General features: G+C 45.1%; 1 protein-coding gene across 2 annotated transcripts in view; it reads right to left on the reverse strand.

The window, feature by feature from the left end:
* KCNAB1 (potassium voltage-gated channel subfamily A regulatory beta subunit 1) overlaps positions 1 to 25,982 on the reverse strand; it is a 409,535-nt gene that overhangs the window by 13,526 nt on the left and 370,027 nt on the right. For both annotated transcript variants that reach the window (XM_062212631.1, XM_062212632.1), the window contains exons 9-11: positions 12,660 to 12,745; positions 11,203 to 11,323; positions 9,250 to 9,344 (exon numbers count right to left, since the gene is read on the reverse strand). In XM_062212631.1, the coding sequence (XP_062068615.1) occupies positions 9,250 to 9,344; positions 11,203 to 11,323; positions 12,660 to 12,745 (302 nt within the window). The remainder of the gene's footprint in view (positions 1 to 9,249; positions 9,345 to 11,202; positions 11,324 to 12,659; positions 12,746 to 25,982) is intronic.

Consider the following 25,982-nt stretch of genomic DNA (forward strand, 5'->3'; position numbering starts at 1 on the left):
GGATCAGCGCGGTGCGCTGGCCGCAGTGCGCCAGCCGCGGCGGCCATTGGAGGGTGAACCAACGGCAAAGGAAGACCTTTCTCTCTGTCTCTCTCTCTCTCACTGTCCCCTCTGCCTCTCAAAAAAAAAAAAAAAAAAAAAAAAAAAAAAAAAAAACCATTTTAAAGTGGATAGACTGTCCCAAATGTGTATTGCCTACTGTGGAACCTTTGAAACTTTAAGGAAACTCAAAACAGGAAACTATTCTTTAAAACCCTATGAGGGGCTGCCGTTGTGGCGTAGTGGGTAAAGCCACCATCTGCAGTGTTGGCATCCCATATGGGTGCCGGTTTGAGTTCCAGCAGCTCCACTTCCAATCCAGCTCTCTGCTATGGCCTGGGAAAGCAGTAGAAGATGGCCCAAGTCCTTGGTCCCTTGCACCCCGGTGGGAGACCCGGAAGAAGCTCCTGGCTTCAGATCAGCGCAGCTCCAGCCTTTGGGTTGTGGCCATCTTGGGAGTGAACCAGTGGATGGACTACCTCTCTCTCTCTTTCTCTCTCTGTGTGACTCTGCCTTTCAAATAATTAAATTAATCTTCTTAAAAAAAAAAAGAAAAACTATGAAAGAGACTGGCCCTGATCTGTGGATTCCAAAATGAGCCTAATTTCCTACATATAAAGAGAAAAATGGCTTAGAACTTCCTAGCGCCCTACTTTCCAGGAGGCCCGGCTCTCTGTACCAAGCTCACGCTAAGCAGTGCCGTGCAGAGTAGAGAAAATGACGACAACCCCAGGACACAAGGCAGGAGTGTGGACGTTCTCTGTTGCAGGTATTTATGGTGCAGTGGCCTCCATGGGTCTTTCCCCTTCCCAAGGGCAGCAGAGAGCTCTGTAATTGCAGTTGGCTGCAGACACTCCACCCGCATGATTGCAATAGGCTGCTTGCTGGCTTTTGTTTTGGTTTTTGTTTTTTTTTTTTCATCATACTAAGACACTATTTCCAAAGAATAGGGTAACCACATTGTGTTTTACTGTGATTTTTGGAATGATTTTGCAGATGTTAAAAAGAGAAGGGCAAGCTGCCCCAGTTCAGTTTGCCTCCTAGGTCTCAAAGGCTTACGGTCTGCCTCCTCACATGGGAGTTTGCTTGGGGAGGTGGCCAAGAACTTTCTGGTCCTCAGCTCTGGGACACCTCGGCTCTTTCCAGAGGAAGAGTAGCCTGGAGTGGCTCTCCAGAGATGACAGCTGGTGCCAGTGGTGATGGGGTGGACAGCTACAAACAATGGACACTGTTGATCGGGGTCCAGGCAGCCTTCCGGGGGCTGGGAACTAACTATGTAAGAAAGCCCAGAACTTACTCTAGCTGTCTTCCATCGGCAGTCTCCTCAGTCCTCACTTGGCTTTCCTAACATCGTTCTGGGGACCAATATCTCTGAATGCTCTTCAAACAAAAAGGTGCTTTTGAACAGTTGCTTTTTCCTGTAACTAAGAGAGCTCCCAAGGTTTCAATATTTATCACGCACATAAAAAATGGTTAATTAATTTTTCAGTCTAACAGAACTCTCCCATTTTGAAATCTGATGCATTTTTTCCTTAGGATTGGGTTACAAATTATGTGTGTTATGTGACAAAAATATACAACATATTTTGAATTCATTTATTGAAACCTCCTCCCCCTCCTCTCAAATATCATTGCTGCTTTAATCAGTGGAAAATTTAAAGTTAGGGTTTTTAAAAAGGAGACACATGGTATTTATACTGCTTTTATCATAGCAAAAGGCAACAATTGTTTTGGAAATAAACAGCTTTAACTACTTTATAAATGGGAAAATGGTAGTATAGGGAGGGAGGATGAGGCTCAATTAAGATATTAATTAATTATGGAAGCCAACCAGTGTTTTCTGGAAGAGTTAATGGCGGGTGCCATTGTGTGCAATAATAAACCCAGCTTGCTAGCCAAGGCAATAATCCAGAAACCAAAAGATGAATTCTCTTCCCACCCTATTGTATGGCTTACTCCCTTGCACTGCTTGATCTGATTAGATGTTGGTCTTTGTTTCTAAACCGAGGAAGTAGAAAGCAGGGATAGTTGCTTGTTCATGTCGGCATCTCCAGTCCTGACCCTGTGGCTGCCACAGATGAGGGGCTAAGCAAGTACGGCAGTGAGGGAGCGTTCAAGAAACCAGAGCTCCATGGGTTAAAGAAGTAGATCTCTGGGGCGGAGCGGGTAAAGCCTCCACCTGAAGTGCTGGCATCCCATATGGACGCCAGTTCGAGACCCGGCTGCCCCATTTCCAATCCAGCTCTCTGCTATGGCCTGGGAAAGCAGTGGAAGATGGCCCAAGTCCTTAGGCCCCTGCACCCATGTGGGAGACCCGGAGGAAGCTCCTGGCTCCTGGCTTCGGATCGGCACAGCTCCGGCTGTTGCAGGCAATTGGGGAGTGAACCAATGGATGGAAGACATCTCTCTCTCTCTCTCTCTCTCTCTCCCTCTTTGCCTCTCCTTCTCTCTTTGTGTAACTCTTTCAAGTAAAATAAATAAATCTTTTTTTTTTTTTAAAGTAGAGCTCTTCAGTTTCCGGTTGAGCACGGATGCCTCTGTCTCCCCGCAGTGCATGCCAAGTTGCTGGCAAGCCTATGGGAGGCACTCCACAGTGCTTGTGGGTTCCGCATTGCTCACCCCTTTCACGTGTCCGCCTCTCCAGGAGGTCCCCGAGCTACTCCTTGCGGGTGGAGCCTGTCCTTTCATCACCGTATGCTGAGCATCCAGCAGAGCCCGGTGCTGAGCAGACGCCCAGTGCATGTTTGTCGAAGGAACAATGGTATAAGCTTTTCTTCATAGACTGGTGGGCTTGCTCTTTCATATGTGTCACAGAACTCTTTACGTTTCCTTAAAGCCAATGTCTGCTCTCTCAAGGCTGAGATCGCTCCCTAGGGAATGACACTGGGGTGGGAACAGTCTACGAGCCCCTGTAGGCTGTCAGGTAGTCCTGGACTGGAGCTTGGGTGGGAACACAAGAACCATTGACAGAACTGGTCACATTTCATGTCTAGATCTTATCTAGAAAAATCAAACATTCATGATCATTGCTGACCTCTATTTAAATATCAAACTCATTGGATCCGAAACAACAAAGTCAGCTATCAGAGTTGAAATCTCGAGATAAAATGCTGGAGTTCAGCAATTTCCTCCTGAAATTACACCACAATACAAGATCCTTAGTTTCTTCACGTGCAAACCTTGGATCATCCCCACTGCCTCTCTCCCAGCTTAGATTCACTAGGCTTCCAGGCTCCTTATTTCCCGATAGCAGAAGGGCACATATTTATATCTATATTTTTTCTAGAAGGTATTTTGCTAACAACAGGGAAAAACTTCCAATAAATTTTATAGCATTATTCATTACTATTTAAAAGCTACACACCTGGCCTTTAGACCAGATTGAACCTCTATTATGGCTCACTGCACTTGTTCAACAAATATTTATTGAGTACCTATTATGTACCAGGCTCTGAGATGAGCTAGATGTTTCCATCCTAGAAATAGCCACAAGTCATTACGTAGTAACTTGAGAAGTGTTTGGTAGCTAGAGTGTCCCCTTTGCAGTCCTTCCCTCACAAGCCATGCCTGCCCTGTCTTCCTGGGGAGAGTGCCCCAACAGCCAGGTAACTGACCTGAGCTGATCCTAGTACTGCACTTTTCCCACTCTCACTGGTCTCACACTTGGCACATGACTTGACCTTGGCCAGTCTTCCCTGGACTGAAGCTAGTAAATAAAGCATCTCTTTTCTCTCCCATTCCATACTCTAAGGGATGGGAGGCTGCAACCACCAGATTTCCAGCTCTTGGCTACAAGGAGGTCCACTCATAGTAAAAGAAAATTATAGCCACAGGCAGAGAACTAAGTAGAGGAGATGAAGAGTCCCAGTAATGTTCAGCTCCATGGATGGAGTCACCCCTGCTCCCCACTCCATCCTAATGGAGTCCCTCTTCTCTAAATTAATTTAAATTGGGGGTTGGCACTGTGGCTAGTAGTAGGCTAAGCTTCTGCCTGAAGTGCTTGAATCCCAGAAGGGTGCTGGATCGTGTCCTGGCTGTTCCTCTTCTGATCCAGCTCTTTGTTGGTGGCCTAGGAAAGCAGTAGAAAATGACCCAAGTGCTTGGGCCCCTGCACCTTCGTGGGAGACCTGGAAGACGCTCCTGGTTCCTGGCTTTGGATCAGCCCAGCTCTGGCTGTTGCGGCCATTTGGGGAATGAACCAGCAGAGGGAAGACTTTTCTGTCTCTCCCTCTCTCTATTACTCTGTCTCTCAAATAAATAAATAAAAATCTTTAAAAATTTTTTTTAAAAATGCTTTAATTGAGTTCTATCACTTAAGATGAAAACATTCTATAGGAAGTATTTATGGGAAAATAAAAATGGTGCATATAGTTTTGTAGAGTTGGACAGGCTTCACAGAAGCGAAGACAACCAAGCTTTATCTTTTGGCCTGAGCAGGGGTTCCACATCAGGATGAAAAAAAGGGTGTTTCTGGGAAGTATAGGAGAGTACAGTGCTTCCTGGTGGAAAGTGGAGTAAGATATGGGGAGAGACAAGCTAGGGAATAGGCTCAACTTAGATCCCAAGGGGATTTCCTTGAATGCTTTGTTGTGGAGATTGGACTTTGTTCCATAAGCAATGGGCGGGAAGTCTTTAAAGGATTTTAAGCAGAATTATGATATGGTCACATTAATCTTTTAGTAAGATAATTCACAGATGGGAGGAGGGACTGCTAACCAAAAAGGAAGGGCAGGCTCTGGGGCTAAGGACAGATTCCATTAGATATGACTGATGCTCATGGGACATCCACCGGGACATCTCTAAGAGACTGGAGGAAGTGTTTGTGTGCAGCTCAGCAGTGAAGTCAGCCGATGACGTGGATTCCTTCCCTTCCTTCGGCTTTGTTTATTTATTTGAAAGTCAGAGAGAGGGGGAGAGACAGAGATACAGAAAGAGAGAGGTCTTCCATCTGTTAGTTCACTCCCCGGATGGCCACAACAGGCACCACTGGGCCAGGCCAAAGCCAGGAGCCAGGAGCTTCACCTGGGTCTCCCACGTGGGTGCAGGGGCACAAGCACTTGGGCCATCTTCTGCTGCTTTCCCAGGCACACTAGCAGGGAGCTGGATTGGAAGTGGAGCAACTGGGACACAAACCAGCACCCATATGGAATGCCAGTGTTGCAGGTGATGGCTTTACCCACTATGCCACAACACAGGCCCCGATGACACAGATTTAGAAGTCATTGTTAGAGTGTGGGCAAGATGAGGCCACCCAGAAAATCCCCTGTGCAGTAGTAGCTTTTTTTTTTTTTTTTTTTTTTTTAGATTTATCCTCTGTGGGCCTAATGTTTTTTTCTTTTTTTCTGTTTAAGATTTTAAAATTTACTTTTATTTATTTGAGAGGCCGAGTTACAGAGAGGCAGAGACAGAGGGAGAGAGAGGTCTTCCATCCTCTGGTTCACTCCCCAGATGGCTGCAATGGCCGGAGCTGTGCCGATCTGAAGCCAGGAGCTAGGAGCTTCTTCCAGATCTCCCATGCCAGTGCAGGGGCCCAAGGACTTGGGCTATATTCTGTTGCTTTCCCAGGCCACAGCAGAGAGCTGGCTCGGAAGTGATGCCAGGATTCGAACCGGTGCCCATATGGGATCCCAGCACTGCAGGTGGCAGCTTTAGTTGCTATGCCACAGCACCGGTTCGCATAGTAGTATTTTTTAAAAGAGCCTTAGGCAGCTAATTTTCATACTGGGTTAACTGATCCTTCAGTTGCTATTCATCACTTAGAACAGACACAAAATATTGGCATCTTAATTTGATTGGTATCACAACACTGTGAAACACCGTGGATGATGGAAGTTACCAACTTAGGGAAGTTACCAACTTATTACATGCCCAGCTATTTATGTTTACTTTATTTATTTATTTATTTATTTTTTAATTATTTTTTTTTGACAGGCAGAGTGGACAGTGAGAGAGAGAGACAGAGAGAAAGGTCTTCCTTTTTGCCGTTGGTTCACCCTCCAATGGCCGCTGCGGCCGGCGCATCTCGCTGATCCGAAGCCAGAAGCCAGGTGCTTCTCCTGGTCTCCCATGCGGGTGCAGGGCCCAAGCACTTGTGCCATCCTCCACTGCCTTCCCGGGCCATAGCAGAGAGCTGGCCTGGAAGGGGGCAACCGGGATAGAATCCGGCGCCCTAACTGGGACTAGAACCCAGTGTGCCAGCACCGCAAGGCGGAGAATTAGCCTGTTAAGCCACGGCGCCAGCCACTTTATTATTATTTTTTAACATTAAGACTGCCCATGATACTTGCTTCTTTCATGTTTTATTTTTTGGCTTTCGTAGATCGAATCAGGTGGCTTTTCTAAGGGCACATATATTACTCCAAAAACACTCAGTGTAGACCCGGAAAGTGTGCCGGGCCTGAAAGAAGCGTGGTCTGTGACCAGCTGCCTCTCACCTGGAGAGAGCTCTTAACGTTTACGGTTAAGGGTGTTTCAGGAGATACGTGATGGCTTTATAAAAGTCACCAATAGAAATATTTTTTCCATCAAATATGTTGTATCTCCCTCTCCCACTCCCTGCTTTCTCTTTTGCTGGGGGGACCCTGAAGGTGAAAACTTTTTCAGCTGTGTGCAAGGTTTTCCCAAACAGTGATGGAGTTTAGACAGTCAGACACTGCAAATATAATGCAGCTACTTCCTCCTCCTTTAATAACCTGGGTTTGATACATGGGATGAGCCAGATGAAGCTCCTGGCTCCTGGCTTCCACCTGGCCCAGCCTTGGATATTGCCCTTCTGGGGAGTGAGCCAGCTGATGGGTCTCTCCTCTCTCTCTCTCTCTCTTACTCTTTCTCTCTCACCCTCTCCCTCTCTCTATTTCTGTCTTTATCTCTCCATCTCTCACTCTCTCTGTAACTCTTTCAAATCAATAAATACAATCTTAGAAAAAAAGACAAAAACCTGGGTTTGAGGGAAACTAAGATGTCTTTGGGGGAGACAATTAACCTAGAGTGAGGAAACCTGGTCTCTAATACCAACTTTATCTGTTTGAGCTTATGGTCTTGGACTGTTAGTCCGTGTCTTCATGCTTCAGTTGCTGCATCTGGAAAAGTCTACCCTCACAGGTGAGTCTGAGAGCAAACACCCAGCATATATGGAAGTACTTTGACTTTGAGAGATGGTTCCCATCATATAATGGTTTGACTTGGGATTTTTCAACTTTATGACAATGTGAAAGCGTACTCATACAATCTTCAGTTTTTCCTCCTCAGGACGGCGTTCAATAAAGTATGTGAGACAGTCAATGCTTTGGTATAAAATAAGCTTTAGGCTAATGTGAGTGCCCTGAGCACACTTCAGCTAAGCCATGATGTGTAGTACGTTGGGTGTGTTACCTGCATATTCTGGGGCTGCTGTTGTGACGCGGTGGGTTAAGGCAGGGTTTGCAACGTCGGCATCCCATACTGGAGTGCTGGTTTGAGTTGCTGTTGCTCTGTTTCCTGTGCAACTCTCTGCTAATTGTTTGGTAAAGCAGCAGAGAACTGCCCAGATCACTGGGCCCATTCCAGCCATGGGGCAGACCAGGTGCAGTTCCTGGCTCCTGGCTTCGGCCTGGTCCAGCCCTAGCTTTTGCAGCTATTTTGGGAGTGAACCAGCAGATGGGAGATCTTTCTGTCTCTCTCCTTCTCCCTCTCTGTTACTATGCCTTTCAAATAAATAAATAAATAGATAAATTAACCTTTAAAATACTAAATGCATGTTCAGCTTTAAATATTTTCAGTTTACCATGTGCTTATTAGGGTGCAATGCCATTTGTAAGTTGCGCAGCAACTGGTACAACAAATTGAAAACCCTCTATATGCATTTCTCTTTGTGAGGATAAATGGAGATGAATGAAAACACTTAGCATGGTGCTTGGCACATAGTAAGTGCTCAGTAAAACCCCAATTCTCAATGCTTTCTCTCCTTCATCCCTTCCTTCTTCACTACCTTCTTGCTTTCCTCTTTGATACCTTCTTCCCTAAGATGTTTTCAGTTTTTCTTGGCCGATTTGCTTAGATTTGGTCCAGAGCAATCTTCAACTTCCAGGACCTTATTTAATATTGTGGGATAATTGTTTTTTGTGCTAATACAAAACTAGAAACAGGATCATGTCACCATGCTCTAGGAGATGTTTACACTGGATAATTTCAGAGAACAAGAAGGGTGAAAGCCCAACTGCTTCAGGTACAAAGGACAGAGAGAGATGTAGCGCCCTGAGAAGGTTCTAATTAGGGAAGCGCGGCAGGTGCCGCCACACTGATGAAAGGGCTGGCCATTCAGGCTTCGCTCGAGCTGATCTCCCGCTAACTTTGTGCCAGTGGCGGCTTGGACTGGGTCAGACATGTGCTTGCTCTTAAGAAAACTGTGGCTTGTTTGAATTTTCAAAATGCCTCTCTCCTGTCTCCCTTGCCATTACAGAGTAATGTGCGATTCTAATGTTATTACACATTTCTCTGAAGTTTTTGAAAACAGCCATTTGTTATTAATAAGGAGAGAGGGTTGGAGTACTCTCCAATGATTTAACCGTCAAAATGTCTCGAGTGGAGGTCATTTTTGTTTCTATGATCTTGAAAATCTTCCCGCTCCAGAGCGGAGTTTAAGCTGTGAGCCTGAACAGCCAGAGTTGATCCCTACAAATATGGGTCACAGAACCTCAGGGCAGAGGCTTTGCCTGTGTGTGTCTTCTGAGGCCCACCCTTCTCACCCCTGCCCCCCAACACACAATAAGCCAACCTGGGCGTACTTTGCGCTACCACCATTTGCCTCGTGTGGATTAAGCCTCTGCGGCTTGAATTTTCTTTTGTCAAGAAAAGGAAAAAAGTCGATCCTCTTACACAGAAAGGGGCTTTTCAATTTTGCCAGCTTCCAACAAGGAAGGAAAGGCTTTACCCTAAGGACAAATAACCATGGAGGGCCTTGAGCCTGCAAGTCCTAGCAGGTCATTGTGCACTTTCGCCCCGGTTCCCAGAGGAGGAGAATTTTCTGCGTAGGCAGATTATGAAGGACTGACTGATGTCTGGCCAGGAGCAGAGATCTCCGGAAGGTTCAGGAGAGCCTGCCAGAGGCCACTGCCAGGCCAAGGCTGCGGCCTGCCTGAGCCGGGAAGCCCCGGGCTGCGGCCGGCCTGTTCTCATCAATCTTCCTCCCTCCCCCGCTCCCGCTCCCACTCTTCCAGAGGCCCAGGACCGTACCTTCAGTGAGGCCCGGGAACTTTCAGGCACCCCGTTTCCATATTTTCCTGAGATGATTCCACAGGCAAGTGGAGACCATGTCATCGCACCAACCCCTACAGAACAAAGAAACAAGTTGCTCGTGTAGATTGGAATCAAAAGTGCGTGAGCGTTGAAAACAGATCTGGGTTAGATTGAGGAACAAGCTGGCCAGAGAGATGAGGTAGTGCCAGTATACGCCTTGACTTTAAAATGTAAGGACTGGGGCTGCCGCTGTGGCGTAGCGGGTAAAGCCACTGCCTGCAGTGTTAGCATCCCATGCGGGCGTCTGTTTGAGTCCTGGCTGCTCCACTTCCGATCCAACTCTCTGCTATGGCCTGAGAAAGCAGTAGAAGATGGCCCAAATATTTGGGCTCCTACACCCACGTGGAAGACCCAGAAGAAGCTCTTGGCTCCTGGCTTCAGATCAGCGCAGCTCCTGGCCATTGTGGCCATCTGGGGAGTGAACCAGCAGATGGAAGACCTCTCTCTCTCTGCCTCTCCTTCTCTCTGAGAAACTCTGACTTTCAAATAAATAAATAATTAAATAAATAAATCTTTTTAAAAAACTGTAAGGACTTACACGCTGCAGTCCAGTCTTTTATGAAGCAATTAAGCAAGTACTGTCAGTTTTAACCAGGAGACGGCTTCAAAAGGTACATGGAAAATGTGCATTATCTTTTAATTCAATAGTTCCACAAACTTCTTGAAGCTCTCTCATGTAAGCACGCTCAAAATATGGCTTACCATGATATTTGGATGCCCAACGTTCACATATCTTTTATGCTCTGAGATAAGTACTTTTACTTGCACAAAAAGTCAGTGCTTTGTGCATCTGGTGCCCAACATAGTTCAGGATACAGCAGGAGGAGCATAATGCCTAGTACATAGTCAATACTCAATAACTGGGGCCGGCACTATGGCATAGTGGATTAAACCACCGTAGCCTGTGGTGCCTACATCCCATATGGGCACTGGTTCGAATCCCGGCTGTTCCACTTCCAATCCAGCTCTCTGCATGGGAAAGCAGTGGAAGATGGCCCAAGTGCTTGGGCCCCTGCATCCATGCGGGAAACCTACAAGAAGGTCCTGGCTCCTGGCTTCTGCCTGGCCCAGCCCCGGCCATTGTGGCCATTTGGGGAGTGAACTAATGGATGGAAGACCTCTCTCTCTGTCTCTCCCATTCTCTGTAACTCTGCCTTTCAAAATAAATAAAATACATGTTTTAAAAAAACACTCAATAAGGGGTAGTAATGGTAACAAGCATTATTACTGTTGGATTTTTATCTTTTTGTTTCCTACCCAGCGTTATCTTGCTCCTGTGAGCCTCTGTTTCTTAGGAGGATAGGGATTTCGGCGAATTGTTTCTGAGAAAAAAGCTTGAAATTGTGGTTTACTCTTGTTTATTTCTCCCCCTTTTTTCTTTATTCATGTTTTCTTAATGCCACGTTTCTTATGTATATGTTGTGCATACGTTTTTCCCTCTCGTTGAAGAGAGGACTTGTACCTACACAAACGTGGTGTGCCTGCCTTGCTCATGGTTCTGGAACTCCCCGTATGCAGGTAACTCGGTGCCGGGCACAGAGTTGGAGAGACTCATATAGATGTATGTGTCTGTGAGTTCTAGGACAGACAGCCATTGTCTACTCAAAGATGCATGCTGGGCTGGGGCAAAATGAGTTTATTCATTGGTTCTTCCCTTCGCCTTTTGAACACCCACTGAGTACAGCTTGTGTGGCAGTCACGATCGACAACCGCGCTTGGCTCTCATCATTGACATCCTGTAGACTAACTACACGCACATTCGATTCTGCTATTGTTTCTGCAATGCATGGTTCTGACAATCTCTGTGTTAATTAGGGCCGTTTAGGAAAGAATGTCAGAGTCGCTGGTTCCCTGCTGAAGCTGCCTGGAGGATTTGATTTTGACAGTTACCTATTTTGTGGTAGAGCTCTGGCAGCTGGACCTCCACCTTCTCTCTCTGGAAGAGGTGATACTCAGCTTGTTCGCAGACTGGTGGGATCATGTTGAACTGTCTTGCCACGGAATAGGCTTCCTGGGGAGAAACGAGATTGCAGCTGAATGTTCAGTGTTGTGAAATAGGCTTCCTTGGGATCTGTATGCATGTGAAATGTTCATTTTGGTGAAGTCAATATAAGCCAAGAAACATGAAGAATGCCAAATAATAAGCAAAGTTGTGGCCATCAGTTTCACTGAAAACGATGTCAAATAGGGGAAATCCTTACTCTTTGGGAGGGTTTCTGTATCGAATAAAGTCCAGGGCAAATCTGTCAAAGTGTGAATTATAGATGATTATAAAGAAAACGTTGTTTGACTATTTTTAGAGTCCTAAAGAAATAAAACTATGACGCACATATAAAAGTGATCTGTAATTAGCATGTTATAAACAGTATAATTGTGAAATGATAGTTTTTATGAGAAGACTAGAATACTGTTCTTGTATCTCATTAACTGTAAAACTCACTTTGCTCTCTTGTTGCCAAAGAATGTGCTAAAACATGATTCCCATTAGAGACCTAAGTCCTCTCTGTTGTTTTCTGAGATGATCAGCTCCAGTCCCAATGTCCATCTCTAAAATGATGGAATTGACCTCAGAATTCCAATTCCATAGTCATTATGGGACAAGTTTGCAAAATATCTTGCTATTTATTCATATATCTGAGAACAATCAAAAGATACTCAATTGCTATTTAAAAATAGAAATTAGGGGACCGGTGTTGTGGCGTAGTGGGTAAAGCTGCCACCTACAATGCCAGCATCCTGTATGGATGCTGGCTCGTGTCCCTGCTGCTCCATTTCTGATACAACTCCCTGCTAATGTGCCTGAGAAAAGCAACAGAAGATGGTCTAAGTGTTTGGACCCCTGCCACCCATGTGGGAGACCCAGAAGAAGCTCCTGGCTTCTATTTGGCCAAGCCCTGGCCCTTGTAGCCATCTGGTGAGTGAACTAGTGGATGGAAGATCTTTCTCTCTCTCTCTCTCTCTCTCTCTCTGTGTGTGTGTGTGTGTGTGTGTCTTCTTCTCTCTCTCTCTGTGGCTCTGACTTCCAAATAAATAAATAAATAAATAAATCTTAAAAAAATAGAAATTTTGGGGGCAGGTGTTTGGCCTAGTTCTTAATACTGTTAAGTCACCACTTGGAATGATTGCATCCCATGATGTTTCAAATGGTTAGGTCCCTGACACCATGTGGGAGACCCAGATGGTGTTCCTGGTTCCTGGTTTGGCCTGGCCCAGCCCAGGGTATTGTGGGCATGTGGGAAGTGAACTAGTAGATGGGAAATTTGTGGCATTCTCTCTTTTTCTGTCTCTTGATCTTTTGAAGAAGTAAAAGTGAATAAATAGAAATAACAAAGTAGAAAGTAACTTACCATGATCTCCATAGCACTCCACCGTGAGGTGCCCCAATACATGGCCATGCCTTGGTTTATCACATGTGTCATGGCTCGAACAATCTCTATGGAAGGCCAAGCAGATAACATTTCTTGAGTTTCTCTACTTTTCAGAATTAGGTGTTTTTTCCCCTCTTCTCAAAGCTTAGATGTTTAACGCAATTATCCGTTTGATCAGTAGAATCTCTTTGACATGAGTGACAACATAAAAAATGTACCATGAAATACTGTGGGTTTGGAGGTGCACGGTCATTTTGAGTAAACTGGCATTCCATTTTCAGTTTGTGGCACCAATACTACGTGTTATTTAAAACAATGACTATTAAAGTTCTTCCTTAATTTTTGTTGCTTGATAGGTCCTGGCCTGATCAGAGGATACATGATTAGCCTTTTCCAGACCCTGAGGTCCCAAGAAGTGAGAGGAGCATTTGTTTTGACTTGGCAGAGTGGAAGGTCACTGGGGTTGAAGGCCTGTCTTTCTTTGCACATTGGATTTGCAGAGCTGGGCCTCACACCAAGTGGCGGTCTAACAGTGATGACTCAACAACAATGTGTTTAGCACAAAGATAAACATATTAAAGGCTGAACAAACAGCTGAAGCCACAGTGGCTCACAGCCCATGGTGACACACCCTGTCCTTGACCACTTGTAACCCAATTTTGTTCTAAGACACCCATGTAATTGATTTCACCGGGGCTCGCTGATGGTTCCACCCAGTGTGCTCATCGGCCTCTTTCAGCTTGACATCACATTTCCTAAACAGGAAAGCAAATCCCTTCCCCAGAAGGGTGGAGCCGAGTTAGTCCCCTTGGCAGAGCCACATGTGAAGCAAGCATGACTACAGAGCATGAAGAACCTCACAGCCAAGTTAGTGAAAATGCCCAGGCAAGGCTGGGTTTCTTCTACAAAGCAGGTCGGTCAGACACCCAGGACGCCAGCTGTTGACATTTGCAAGGAGTCCCAGGCCTCTGGCTTTTCTGTCTCGGTAGTCGCAGTAGGCTAACTGTCCTTCCAGGGTGTGACAGCTGTGCCTCAAAGTACATCTGGGGTAGGCGTGTTCTTATTTTCACTTTCATGAGCAAGCGCTGTCTAAGTTGGAAGGAGACAGGCTTTGGAATGAGGTGCCGGTGGGAGTGTCTTAGCTCCTTTGCTTGTTTGGCTTATATCAGCTATTTTAAATTACCCTTGGTTTCTTTGTTTGGATGACAGGAATGCTTCCATTCACACTGCCTGTCCAACAGAGGTAGGATTTGGTTTATAAGCAAAATATTTTTGTTGGAGAAAGACTCCCAAGTATCACATTATTACTCAGCAATTAAAACTATGACATTCATTCTCCTGTTATAAAACAAATCTGGCAGCCTGCCTCACGGCACATTGTAAGTCACTGCCTGTGACACTGGCATCCCACAAAGGGCATGGGTTCGAATCCCAGCTGCTCTACTTAGGATCCAGTGCCCTATTAACGAGCCTGGGATAGCAGTGGAAGATGGCCCAAGTGCCTGGGTGCCCTGCCATCCTTATGGCTGCTGGCTTTGGCCGGGCCCAGCCCTAGTCATTGCAGACATTTGGAGAGTAAACCAGCAGCTGGAAGATCTCTCTCTTTCTCTCCCTTTCTCTGTGTAACTCTGCCTTTCTGAATAAATAAATCTTAAAAAAAAAAAAAAAAACCCCAAATCTGATGAAGAAATTATAAGAAACTGTATTTTCTTCTCTTTTATTACACAAATGGAGACGAGTGGAAGTAAAAAACCATTATGTGAATCTGTGCTTCTAGCATATTCTCCCTTTGGACATCTCTACCGTCACAGCAGCACCCCGTCCCCTCCTATCCAGTCTCGTTCAGACCTGGGGAGCCCAGCCAGTCAGCAGCGTTTAGTAGGGGTATGCTGTTGTGGAAGCTGGAGATGCAGTGGGAGAATCAAACATGTTGTTGAACACTGAAGAGGTTAACGGAGAACAGACTGAGCCTTGACTCTGCCTGCCTCTGTCTGCACTCCAATCAGATGAGCTCAGAACCCCGTCAGGTGGCTGAGCCACGTGGGAGTTACTGGAGGCCTTGACAAGCACAGTCACCGTGGAATGGTTGTGACTCTTCCTGTACACTCATGCACTTATTCACACATGCATTAAAAGCCCTAATATTTTCCAGGCACTGTGCCAGGTGCTGGGCCCATCTCTGAGTAAAACGGACTCGAAGTTCCTGGACTCAGTGTTTAGAGTTGAGTGGCAAAGAGGGAGAAGCAAACAAGTAAGTAATCACAAGATGTGAAGTGTTCTAAAGAAAACAAATGGGGCTGAGGTAGGGAACGAAAGGGAAGATCTATTTAGTCAGAGCAAGGAAGGCCTCATCTAGGAGCAGTGGTTAAATGAAAAGGAGCCAGCCAAGCGAAGACCAGGGGGGCAGCACTGAAGGTAGATGGAAGAGCACCTGCTCAGGAGGCGACAAGACACGGCCAGTGCCAGTGGTTGCAAGTAAGCCGTCGGAAGGGGTCCAGTAAGGAGCAACAGGAAACGAGATGAGTTTGGCAGAGGGCGAACTGTGTTACTTGTATGTGATTCACAGTTTATTGGGGGCTATTCACATTTTTTAAGGTAGGAGAATGAGGGGCTGGCGCTGTGGTACAGCAGGTTAAAGCCCTGGCCTGAAGCGCTGGCATCCCATATGGGCACTGGTTCTAGTCTTGGCTGCTGCACTTCCGATCCAGCTCTCTGCTGTGGCCTGGGAAAGTGGTAGAAGGTGGCCCAAGTGCTTGGGCCCCTGCATCCCTGTGAAAGACCTGGAGGAAGCTCCTGGCTCCTGGCTTTGGATCGGCACAGCTCCAGCCGTTGTGGCCATCTAGGGAGTGAACCAGTAGATGGAAGACCTCTCTCTCTGTGTGTCACTACCTCTTTCTGTAACTCTGTCTTTCAAATAAATAAAATGAATCTTTTTTTAAAAAAAGTAGGAGAATGATACATGCTCTCACTGTACCTCACAGCTGAGAACACTCTAGGCCTGTGCCCTGGAGGATCGGTAGTAGAGGGAGATAGCAGGGCACGCAAGAGTCTTAGGAGAGCCTTACCGTACTCAGGCCGGAGGTGGGGACGGCTTGGAATAGGGTGGTGGTAGTAAAATAGACATGCATGGATTCAAAATAGAGTTGGAGGTCGAACCCACAGGACTTGCAGATGGAGTACGTGTAGTGAGAAAGGGCAAGGGAGAAATGGAGGCCGTCACCCAGCAACCTGGCCACGCACAGAGATGAGGGAAGAACAGGTTTGGATCTTTGGGCATGGCCAAAGTGGAGATGCCTGTGAGAGACTAAAAGGAAAATGCTGAGTCGAGGTAGCTGGGCAGACGAGACGCCGAGCCATCCAGGCTGGAGGCGGTGTATTTTTGAGTTAACCTGTCTTCTGGGTTGTGTAGACAGTCATGGAAGTGGATTACGACTGCCCAAGGAAAGTCTACCTAAGGGAAGTTGGAATGCCAGCCCAGAGGTTGAGAAGGTGACCCTGGGTAATCAGCAGGCAGAGGTGCAGGGAGGAAGCCAGGGTGGGATGAGGGATGCTTCCCAACCAAAGCAGGTGCTCCAGGAGGGAGCTGTGTGAACACTGTGCACCACAGCCAACACTCCACGCAGAAGCACGCACAAAGGAGGCAGGCGGCTGCCGGCTGTACCAGTAGTTTCAGTGTCTGGTGTGAGGCCACCAAGGCCAGGCTGGGGCTACAGAAGAAAGTCCCTCCTACCACCCCAGGAGATTTAGAGGCACCCTGGGGAGCTGGGGAGACAACTTTTTATTTTTATAAAGAAAGAGAGAGGAGAGGCAGAGAGAGAGAGAGAAAGAGAGGTTTTCCATCCACTGGTTCACTCCCCACTTGGCTGCAACGGCTAAAGCTGTGCCGATCCAAAGCCAGAAGCCAGGAGCTTCCTCTGGGTCTCTCATATGGGTGCAGGGGCCCAAGCACTTGGGCCATCTTCTACTGCTTTCCAAGGCCATAGCAGAAAGCTGGATTGGAAATGGAGCAGCCGGGTCTTGAACCGGCACCCATGTGGGGTGCTGGCACTTCAGGCCAGGGCTTTAACCTGCTGCACCACAGCGCTGGCCCCAATCATTTTTTCTCTTCTCTGCTTTGCTTTGCTTTCTTTTTAAGATTTATTTATTTATTTGAGAGGCAGAGTTACAGACAGAGAGAAGGAGAAACAGAGAGAAGGAGAGACAGAGAGAAAGGTCTTTCATTCACTGGTTCATTCCCCAAATGGCTGCAATGCCTGGAGCTGGGCTGATCCAAAGCCAGGAGCCAGGAACTTCTTCTGGGTCACCCGTGTGGGTGCAGGGACCCAAGCACTTGGGCTATCTTTCATTGCTTTCCCAGGCTTTTCCCTGGATCAGAAAAGGAGCTGCTGGGATACGAACCAGTGCCATAAGGGATACCAGAACCGCATGCAGAGGTATAACCTACTACGCCACAGCGCTGGCCCCATGACACAAATTTCAACAAGTTTGCAAGTGACTAAGAAGAGCAACAGGGAAATGCTGAAGGCTATCTGTGTCAAAGGAGAGTTTTACTTTAAAGTAAGCCTGAGGCTGGTTGCCACCTGCGGTGCTGGCATCCCATATGAGCCCCAGCTGCTTCCTGCTGATACCCTGGGAAAGCAGTGGAAGATGGCCCAAGTGCTTGGGCCCCTGTACCCACATGGGTGACCCAGAAGAAGCTCCTGGCACCTGGCTTTGGATCAGCTCAGCTTCAGTTGTTGTGGTCATTTGGGGAGTGAACCAGCGGATGGAAGACTCTCTCTAAAATGCTGCCATTCAAGTAAATAAATAGAACTAAAAAAAAAAAAAAAAAAAAAAAAGAGTAAGCCTGGCTGCCATTGAGAATGATTCAGAAAAAGGGAGTGGTGTGGAACAAGGATTGAGAAGGGAGGGAGGGAGAACTGACCGAGTGAGATGGAGGAGGGGCCAAATTCCACGTGGTGGGAAGGACCCTTCTGTCGTGATGAGGGCCCGGAGAGAGGCTTGCACAACTCAGCATAGGCAGGCATGGGAGCTCCTGTTGGGTGTGGGAGCACGGACAAGGTGAGGACAGCTCTACAAGGTGCGCCAGGACCCTGGGCCTTTCATGGCCGGCCATTTCTTTCTCGCTGACTTTGTTTGTTTGACTATGAAGAGCAGGACTTGGAGGAGCAGGGAAAGAACTCCAGGGGTTCTTATTCTTGACGGGGGCGGCAGCACAGAAAGCAGGGAGAGATGGCGAGAGAACAGAGGCCACAGTTTGTGGTTCAGGTTGCCACGAATTAAGATGAACTTAATGTATGCTGAGTTAGTTCATGTTGTCATTAATTTCAGAGAAAACTCCCCCAATTTGTGCGGCTAAGAAGAAAGTGGGGATGGATGAATGAGCTGGGTTCTTACATGATTCTGACATGGAAGGGCAGCGCTAGAGGGCAGCATAGGAGAAAGAAAGATTAGCTGCTATGGCTACTGCTGTTTTCACACCAATGTCATGGAAACTTAATCACACCCTAGGCAGAGCATTGATTCCCAGGTGGGCAGGGGAGTGGGATGTTAGAAAGATCACCCCGCGCATGGCATTCACCTGGCTCTGGGAACAGGTGAACGTGATGAGAGCTGATAACGCAGGCTGACCCTGACCCCCTGCCCAGACTGCTTGCCACCTTTGCAGAAGGCTCAGCCTCAGGGGTTCTCAGCCCTTGACTGCATGCTACAAACACCTGTGGGATTTTTACAAACTCCCAGTGTTCAAGCTCCACTGAGTTACTATTACACTGGAATCTCTGGAGGCGAGACTCTGGCATCAGTATTTTAAAAACTCATTGCATTTTCTCTCTCACTGTCTAACTCTATCTGTCAAAAAAAAACAAAAACAAAAACAAAAACAAAAAACAAAAAACAAAAACAAAAAAAACACCACAAAAAACTCATTGTAGATGGTTCTAGCATGCAGCCAAGGTTTAGAACCATTGCACTTGTCCATATCACCAATCTCAAAGTGCAGCTTCGGTGGCAGCAGCAGCACCATAACGTAACGTTTGTCTTGTGTATTATTTTTGCAAATACTAATAGTCCTCCTAGGTTAGAGCTCATTGTATAACCCACATTGCAAAAATGAGCCTTAACAACTTGGCATCCAGAGATGGCTAGATATTATTGTTTCCCATGTTTTGAGGAGTAAATGCACCCAAGTCCACTGGGAGATCCTTGTTTCTTTATTTCCTATCTCTTCTCTTTATTCCCCAGATTAGCAGTTTCCTCTGTGTAGAACAAGTGTTCTCAGAGACGAGTCTCGAGCTCTGGCACGTCGATAGGGCTCACCTTGGAACAAATGAGGGCGCTAAGTTTGAGGATGCACATTTCTGAAAGCCATGGAAGCTATTTCAATCCTGGGCAAGTCCTCCGTGGGATTTGCTTGTGGCGCTCCCTGTGAAGCCTTCCAGAAGAATAAGTCTCAGAGCCTGGAGGGCTTGCCAGGGAGAGGGGAGCAGCCTGCACTCCAGCTTAAGGTGGTGCCATGCTCTCTGACCTTATCAACAGGTGCCAGTCTCCATTGCTGGCCACCCTTTATTATGCTTCTGAACTTGGATGCTGATGGGTGCTAAAACAACTTCCTTTCCCGCTTGTGGAATTTATATAAGAAACTTGGGGGAAAATGGATTTTAAATTTTCCGATTAGGGATCTTCAACCTATATTCTTATCTCCCACTTCTGGGTTCCTGCCCTCCCTCACCTAATTTCTTTTTTTTTTTTTTTAACATTTATTTAATAATCATAAATTTCCAAAGTACAGCTTTTGGATTACAGTGGCTCCCCCCCCCCCCATAACTTCCCTCCCACCTGCAACCCTCCCATCTCCCGCTCCCTCTCCCATCCCATTCACATCAAGATTAATTTTCAACTATATTTATATACAGAAGATCAACTTAGTACATACTAAGTAAAGATTTCAACAGTTTGCACCCACACAGAATCACAAAGTATAAAGTACTATTTGAGTACTAGTTATGCCATTAATTCACATAGTACAACACATTAAGGATGGAGATCCTACATGGGGAGAAAGTGCACAGTGACTCCTATTGTTGATTTAACAATTGACACTCTTGTTTATGGTGTCAGTAATCACCCGAGGCTCTTGTCATGAGTTGCCAAGCCTATGGAGGCCTTTTGAGTTTGCCAACTCCTATCTTATTTAGACAAGGTCATAGTCAAAGTGGAAGTTCTCTCCTCCCTTCAGAGAATGGTACCTCCTTCTTTGATGGCCCGTTCTTTTTGCTGGGATCTCACTTGCAGAGATCTTTCATTTAGGGTTTTTTTTTTTTCACCACAGTGTCTTGGCTTTCCATGCCTGAAATACTCTCATAGGCTTTTTAGCCAGATCCAAATGCCTTAAGGGCTGATTCTGAGGCCAGAGTGCAGTTTAGGACATCTGCCATTCTATGGGTCTGCTCTGTATCCCGCTTCCCATGTTGGATCATTCTCTCCTTTTTAATTCTATCAGTTAGTATTAGCAGACACTAGTCTTGTTTGTGTTATCTCTTTGACTCTTAATCCTATCATTATGATCAATTATGAACTGAAACTGATCACTTTGACTAGTGAGATGGTAGAAGCATGAAGCAAGACCCCTACCTCACACCTTACACAAAAATCCACTCAACATGGATTAAAGATCTAAATCTATGACCCAACACCATCAAATTATTAGAGAACACTGGAGAAACCCTGCAAGATATAGGCACAGGCAAAGACTTCTTGGAAAATACCCTGGAGGCATAGGCAGTCAAAGCCAAAATTAACAATTGGGATTACATCAAATTGAGAAGTTTCTGTACTGCAAAAGAAACAGTCAGGAAAGTGAAGAGGCAACCAACAGAATGGGAAAAAATATTTGCAAACTATGCAACAGATAAAGGATTAATAACCAGAATCTACAAAGAGATCAAGAAACTCTACAACAAAACGAACAACCCACTTAAGAGATGGGCCAAGGACCTCAATAGACATTTTTCAAAAGAGGAAATCCAAATGGCCAACAGACACATAAAAAAATGTTCAAGATCACTAGCAATCAGGGAAATGCAAATCAAAAACATAATGAGGTTTCACCTCACCCCACTTAGAATGGCTCACATACAGAAATCTACCAACAACAGATGCTGGTGAGGATGTGGGGAAAAAGGAACACTAACCCACTGTTGGTGGGAATGCAAACTGGTAAAGCCACTATGGAAGTCAGTCTGGAGATTCCTCAGAAACCTGAATATAACCCTACCATACAACCCAGCCATTCCACTCCTTGGAATTTACCCAAAGGAAATTAAATTGGCAAACAAAAAAGCTGTCTACACCTTAATGTTTATTGCAGCTCAATTCACAATAGCTAAGACCTGGAATCAGCGTAAATGCCCATCAACAGTAGACTGGATAAAGAAATTATGGGACATGTACTCTATTGAATACTCTACAGCAGTAAAAAACAATGAAATCCAGTCATTTGCACCAAAATGGAGGAATCTGGAAAACATCATGCTGAGTGAAATAAGCCAGTCCCAAAGGGACAAATATCATATGTTCTCTCTGATCGGTGACAACTAACCGAGCAGGAAAAAGGAAACCTATTGAAGTGAAATGGACACTATGAGAAACAGTGACTTGATCAGCCCTTGTCCTACTGTCGAGGAACAACTTAATACTTTATCCCTTTTAGTATTTTTTTTTTTTGTTCTACTTAATACTATTGGTTGAACTCTGTAATTAACACACAATTATTCTTAGGTGTTTAAATTTAACTGAAAAGTGATTCCTGTTAAATATAAGAATGGGAATAAGAGAGGGAGGAGATGTACAGTTTGGCACATGCTCAGTCAGACTTGCCCCAAGTGGTAGAGTTAGAAACGTGCCTGGGGACTCCAATTCAATCCCATCAAGGTGGCATGTACCAATGCCATCTCACTAATTTCAAACTAAATAAAAGTCCAGAACCTAAAAATTTCAGTCGTGGGATTTTCAAGTAAGAAGAGCTCCCTGAAGCAAGAGCCTGACCCTGCTGGGACTTCTCAGGGACAGACAGACACCGGCTGTCCTGGGCACTTGGCTTGTTCTTTGTCCAGCTCTCCCTACAGAAAGAGGCTCTGTGATGCTGTGGACTTGCACTATGATTTCTTCCTCCATCAGACCTCCGTGCTTCAGTCCTAGCAAGCGGGTGACTTGCTCATCCTGCGTGTAGATAAGAGGAGTCAAGCGGTTTGCCCAAGGCATGGCAGGGCTTCCAGGCTTCCGCTCTCCTCATTTCCCTGTAATCCTCTTATCACCACCTCCGGTGTTTCTAGCTTCTCACCAGACACACCACTGCCTGCAGACATGCTCCAAGAAGTCGTTAAGTACAATATGCATGCTAAATTGCACCTTGGCCTTCCACATAGTCTAAATAGGGTGCCCCCATCCCCATCTCCTACTAAAACCTAGTGATTCAAAAATACTAAAATTCGGACTTCCTGTGGTTGGTTCATACTAACTGTTAGTAACTAAACAATTTGTGTCCTGTTCAAAGTGAGGTAGCAAAATCTATGATACAGAGTTCCATGCTGTTGTTGTGTATGTCAAATTCTGTAGAATTTGTGAATAGTAGAATGAATTCCAGTGGATCTAAAAACACTAAGGTGAGGGTATGTAAATCTACTCCTTTCAGTTTTGTCTGTAGAAAGAGCAATGAATAAACAAATTTAAACAAACAAACCTATGTGAGCTGAAATTCCAGGGTTGTGCAATTTTCCAAGACACCTGACTTATATCCTCATCTGTTATATCATCAGTGGGCTGTGGGACACTGTGCTGTAAGTTAGTGTCCTGGGGCTTTCTTTGGCAATTTTACTGAAGAGAGTCTGTAAAGATGGAAGTTTAGAGTTTGAACAGTGGTCCTCCCCGATTGATAAAGATGTTATATTTTGAAAAGGTATTTGCTTTCTTTCTACTAAAATCTTTTAAAGCTTTGCTCTTGTCATTTAAGTTTCTGATCCATCTTGGATTATTTTTTAGTGTGTGTGTGATATCAGATAGGGATCTGTTTCATTTAGGTCCCATGTTATCTGGAAAAGAAGGAGCCATTCTTCCCAATTCCATTCATTGAACAGTCCTTTGTTTTCCCACTTATCTTCTGGACTCCTTTGTCCTGTGTCCAGGTTTCATCAATGTAGGTTTCTGTCCTGGAGTCTCTACTATATTTTGCTACTGGTTTCTCCTATGTCAGTATTATTCTTAATTTCTGAGGCTTCCTGCTGATATCTGACAGGGCACGTGCTTCCTTCTCTGTCTTTTCAGGAGTCATTTCAGTTCTTCTTCATCCTATAGATTCCTTAGTGATTTTCTAATTGGCTTATCAAGTTATTTTAGAAACTGGGATGGATTTTGGTTGAAATAGATTTTAGCAAAAATTGGAAGCTTAAACAGATTGAGTGTTTCTGTCCATGGATTTCAGGTAAAGACCATTTGTTCAAGTCATATAAAGTCCTTCAGGAAAGTTTAATAAATTTCTCCACATAATATTTGCACATTAAAAATATTTTTAAAAATTTCTGTTCTGCGATATTTTTAAAAAGGATATTATAAATGGCACTTTCCTGGGGAGGGGAGTGGGAGTTGACTGGCAAGTTCATTCATTAACAACATCCCCCTGTCACACCGGTGTTCTGTGTTGAGAACCACTCTATGTACTTTAGAGATCAGAAGTGGAGGTGAGAATGTCAACAGCCTGTAGTAGGGATGTAAACACCCACTGGATCACATTTGCCAGGTCAGAAGGCCAGCGTACCTCTATGGGGGAGTCAGCTGCATTGGTCCATGCCAGTATGTGGTACCTCAAATTCTATGATAGAACACGGCCAAGGTATTTTTGACCTAAAAAGTTCTCTAAGCAGGTGTTACCAGTTGCTTATCACTGCCATAGATGATGATATTTCCATGAGCATGTAAATTTAAGTAACCTGTTCTTTTCTAATAAATGAACCAGAATGAATAATCTACAAAATATTTGCAGAAATAATAAGGAAATTAAACTAGTGTGTATGTTTAATAGAGCCAATTTATTTGAACTTTAGAATAGTTAAATGAAACTTCTGATATATTTGAAATAATTATAATAGAAGATAATTCTGGTCTAGATAATAACAACTCATCAGCAACATTTAGAAAGATATGAGGGAAGCTATCCATAGCCCTCATTTAACTCATTTATATATTTAGAACTGTCTAAAGATGGTATCTTAAAGACTTACTGGCTTTTCATTTTACCATCCTCTTGAGCAATGAGTTTTTCTTCTGAGAAACAAGGATGTCTCTAATTTCTTAGTGTATCATTCGGTGTGTGTGTGTGTGTGTGTTTATGTGTGTGAATGGAGTAAGTTATTGATAATCAAAAGTGCTTAAATTCTAGAAGCGATTTATCAGCTCTTGTCGCTGGTTGTCCCGACATGTCACTGAGGACCACGCTTGTCCCTGATGCCCTGCTCTGCGACCCCCGGGCTGGCTACCTTTGCACATTAGTGTCGCTGTCAATGGCATCTGTGGCTGCACACAGCAGGCCCCTCCTTCTGACCAGCCCAAACAAGGCTCCCAGATTCACTCCCATGGAGTTGCTTCAGTCGCATGAACCAATGACTCTGATCAAGGGGAAAAAATTAGGCTGATTGGCTTACAACCCAGATTCTACCCTGGAACCAGCAAGGAAAGACTGACAAGGAGAAAGGCAGCTGGTCTTCCACTGGACCAGTCGGCTGTCTGGGGGAAGGGTTATCACCCACATGAAAATCTGGGTACTTGAAAAAGCAAGATGGTTGCTGGAGACAACCATTTCCACTGTGCTTGGGCCACACAGCAATAGAGGGCCATGGAGAGAACTAACTCTATTTAGTACCTACTGTGTGCTGGGCTCTTTGCTGAAAGTTTTCCTAGCATTATGGCATTTATATTTTACCACAGTCCTATGAACTGGTATTATTATATTCCATTTTATGTTTAAAGAAATCCAGGCTGCAAAGATAAGAAAGTGAATGAAACCGATTTCTAATTTCTCTCTAAAATTAACTCTAAACCCCACTACCATACTAAACAAAATGAAGCAAAATATCTTCTTCCCTTTCTCTTCATCCACATTTGTATTTTATGCCTACTCTTTTGATTATGCTATTTAAAGCACGTAGATGATCAATAATATCTGTATCAACTGAAGAAATAAGACTTCGAACATGTCAAAAAGAAATGTATTAGATAAAACACTCACTAGTGAATAGTTTTCAAACATTCCTTGAGTTACTAAAAAATACACTTGGCTAAACCCTTACATGGCACCTAATATTTCTAGCTCATTATCAGTGAACGGTTAGTCTTAGGCTTGGGAGGGTCTGCCACTGCATTTTACATACCTGACAAGTCTACGTTTCTGATCTCTTAAATTGTGTGAATGCCATTCTCGTGGGTCAGAGAGACAGATGTGGAATCTTGACACACAGTTTCTTACTCTATTTTCTTGTCTGAAGCTTTTTATATTTATATACCTTTCTATGTATGAGCTTCCTAGGACTAGCTTTTAACTTTATTCTGAAAGGAATTCTGTCTTGCGGGTGAAAGAATAAAGCAAGCAACTTGGCAGAGGATAGATAAGAGTGAGAAAAACATATTTGCCCTAATGAGGTTTTCAGCTGGCAAATCCAGCTTCGTGCTCTAACAGGAAGAGATCCTTATTGCTCCTTCGGTCGTGTAGGACTGGCCGGGCTTCCTGCTTTTGCCACAGAGGTCTGGAAGCAGATGCTATCTTCATCTTAATGATATTAAAGATTCTACTCTTATAGTCCATACAGCACCCTGGCAGCCCTGGACACATCCTGGCTCTGCTATGCTGATTTATATGCTCACAGAGTTGCCAGATACCTGGTAACTGACCAAAAAGCATATCTTTGGAGCCAGCATTGTGGCACAGCAGCTTAAGCCAGCACAGCCTGTGATGCTGGCGTTCCATAAGAGAGCGGCGGTTCGAGTCCTGGCTTCTCTGCTCCCAATCCAGCTCCCTGCTAATGTGTCTGGGGAGGCGGCAGATGATGGCTCAAATATTTTGGCCCCGGCAACCCACCTGGGAGATCCAGATGGAGTTCCTGGCTTCAGGCTATGGCTTGGCTATTTGGGGGAGTGAACCAGCAGGCAGAAGAGCGCTCTCTCTCTCTCTTTTTCTCCCTCTCTCTTTCCCCCTCTCTTTCTGTCATCTCACCTTTTAAATAAATAAATAAATCTTAGAAACGAAGCCATCTTTTA

The sequence above is a fragment of the Lepus europaeus genome, chromosome 2, assembly GCF_033115175.1.
Source record: "Lepus europaeus isolate LE1 chromosome 2, mLepTim1.pri, whole genome shotgun sequence".
NCBI classification, from domain to species: Eukaryota; Metazoa; Chordata; class Mammalia; order Lagomorpha; family Leporidae; genus Lepus; species Lepus europaeus.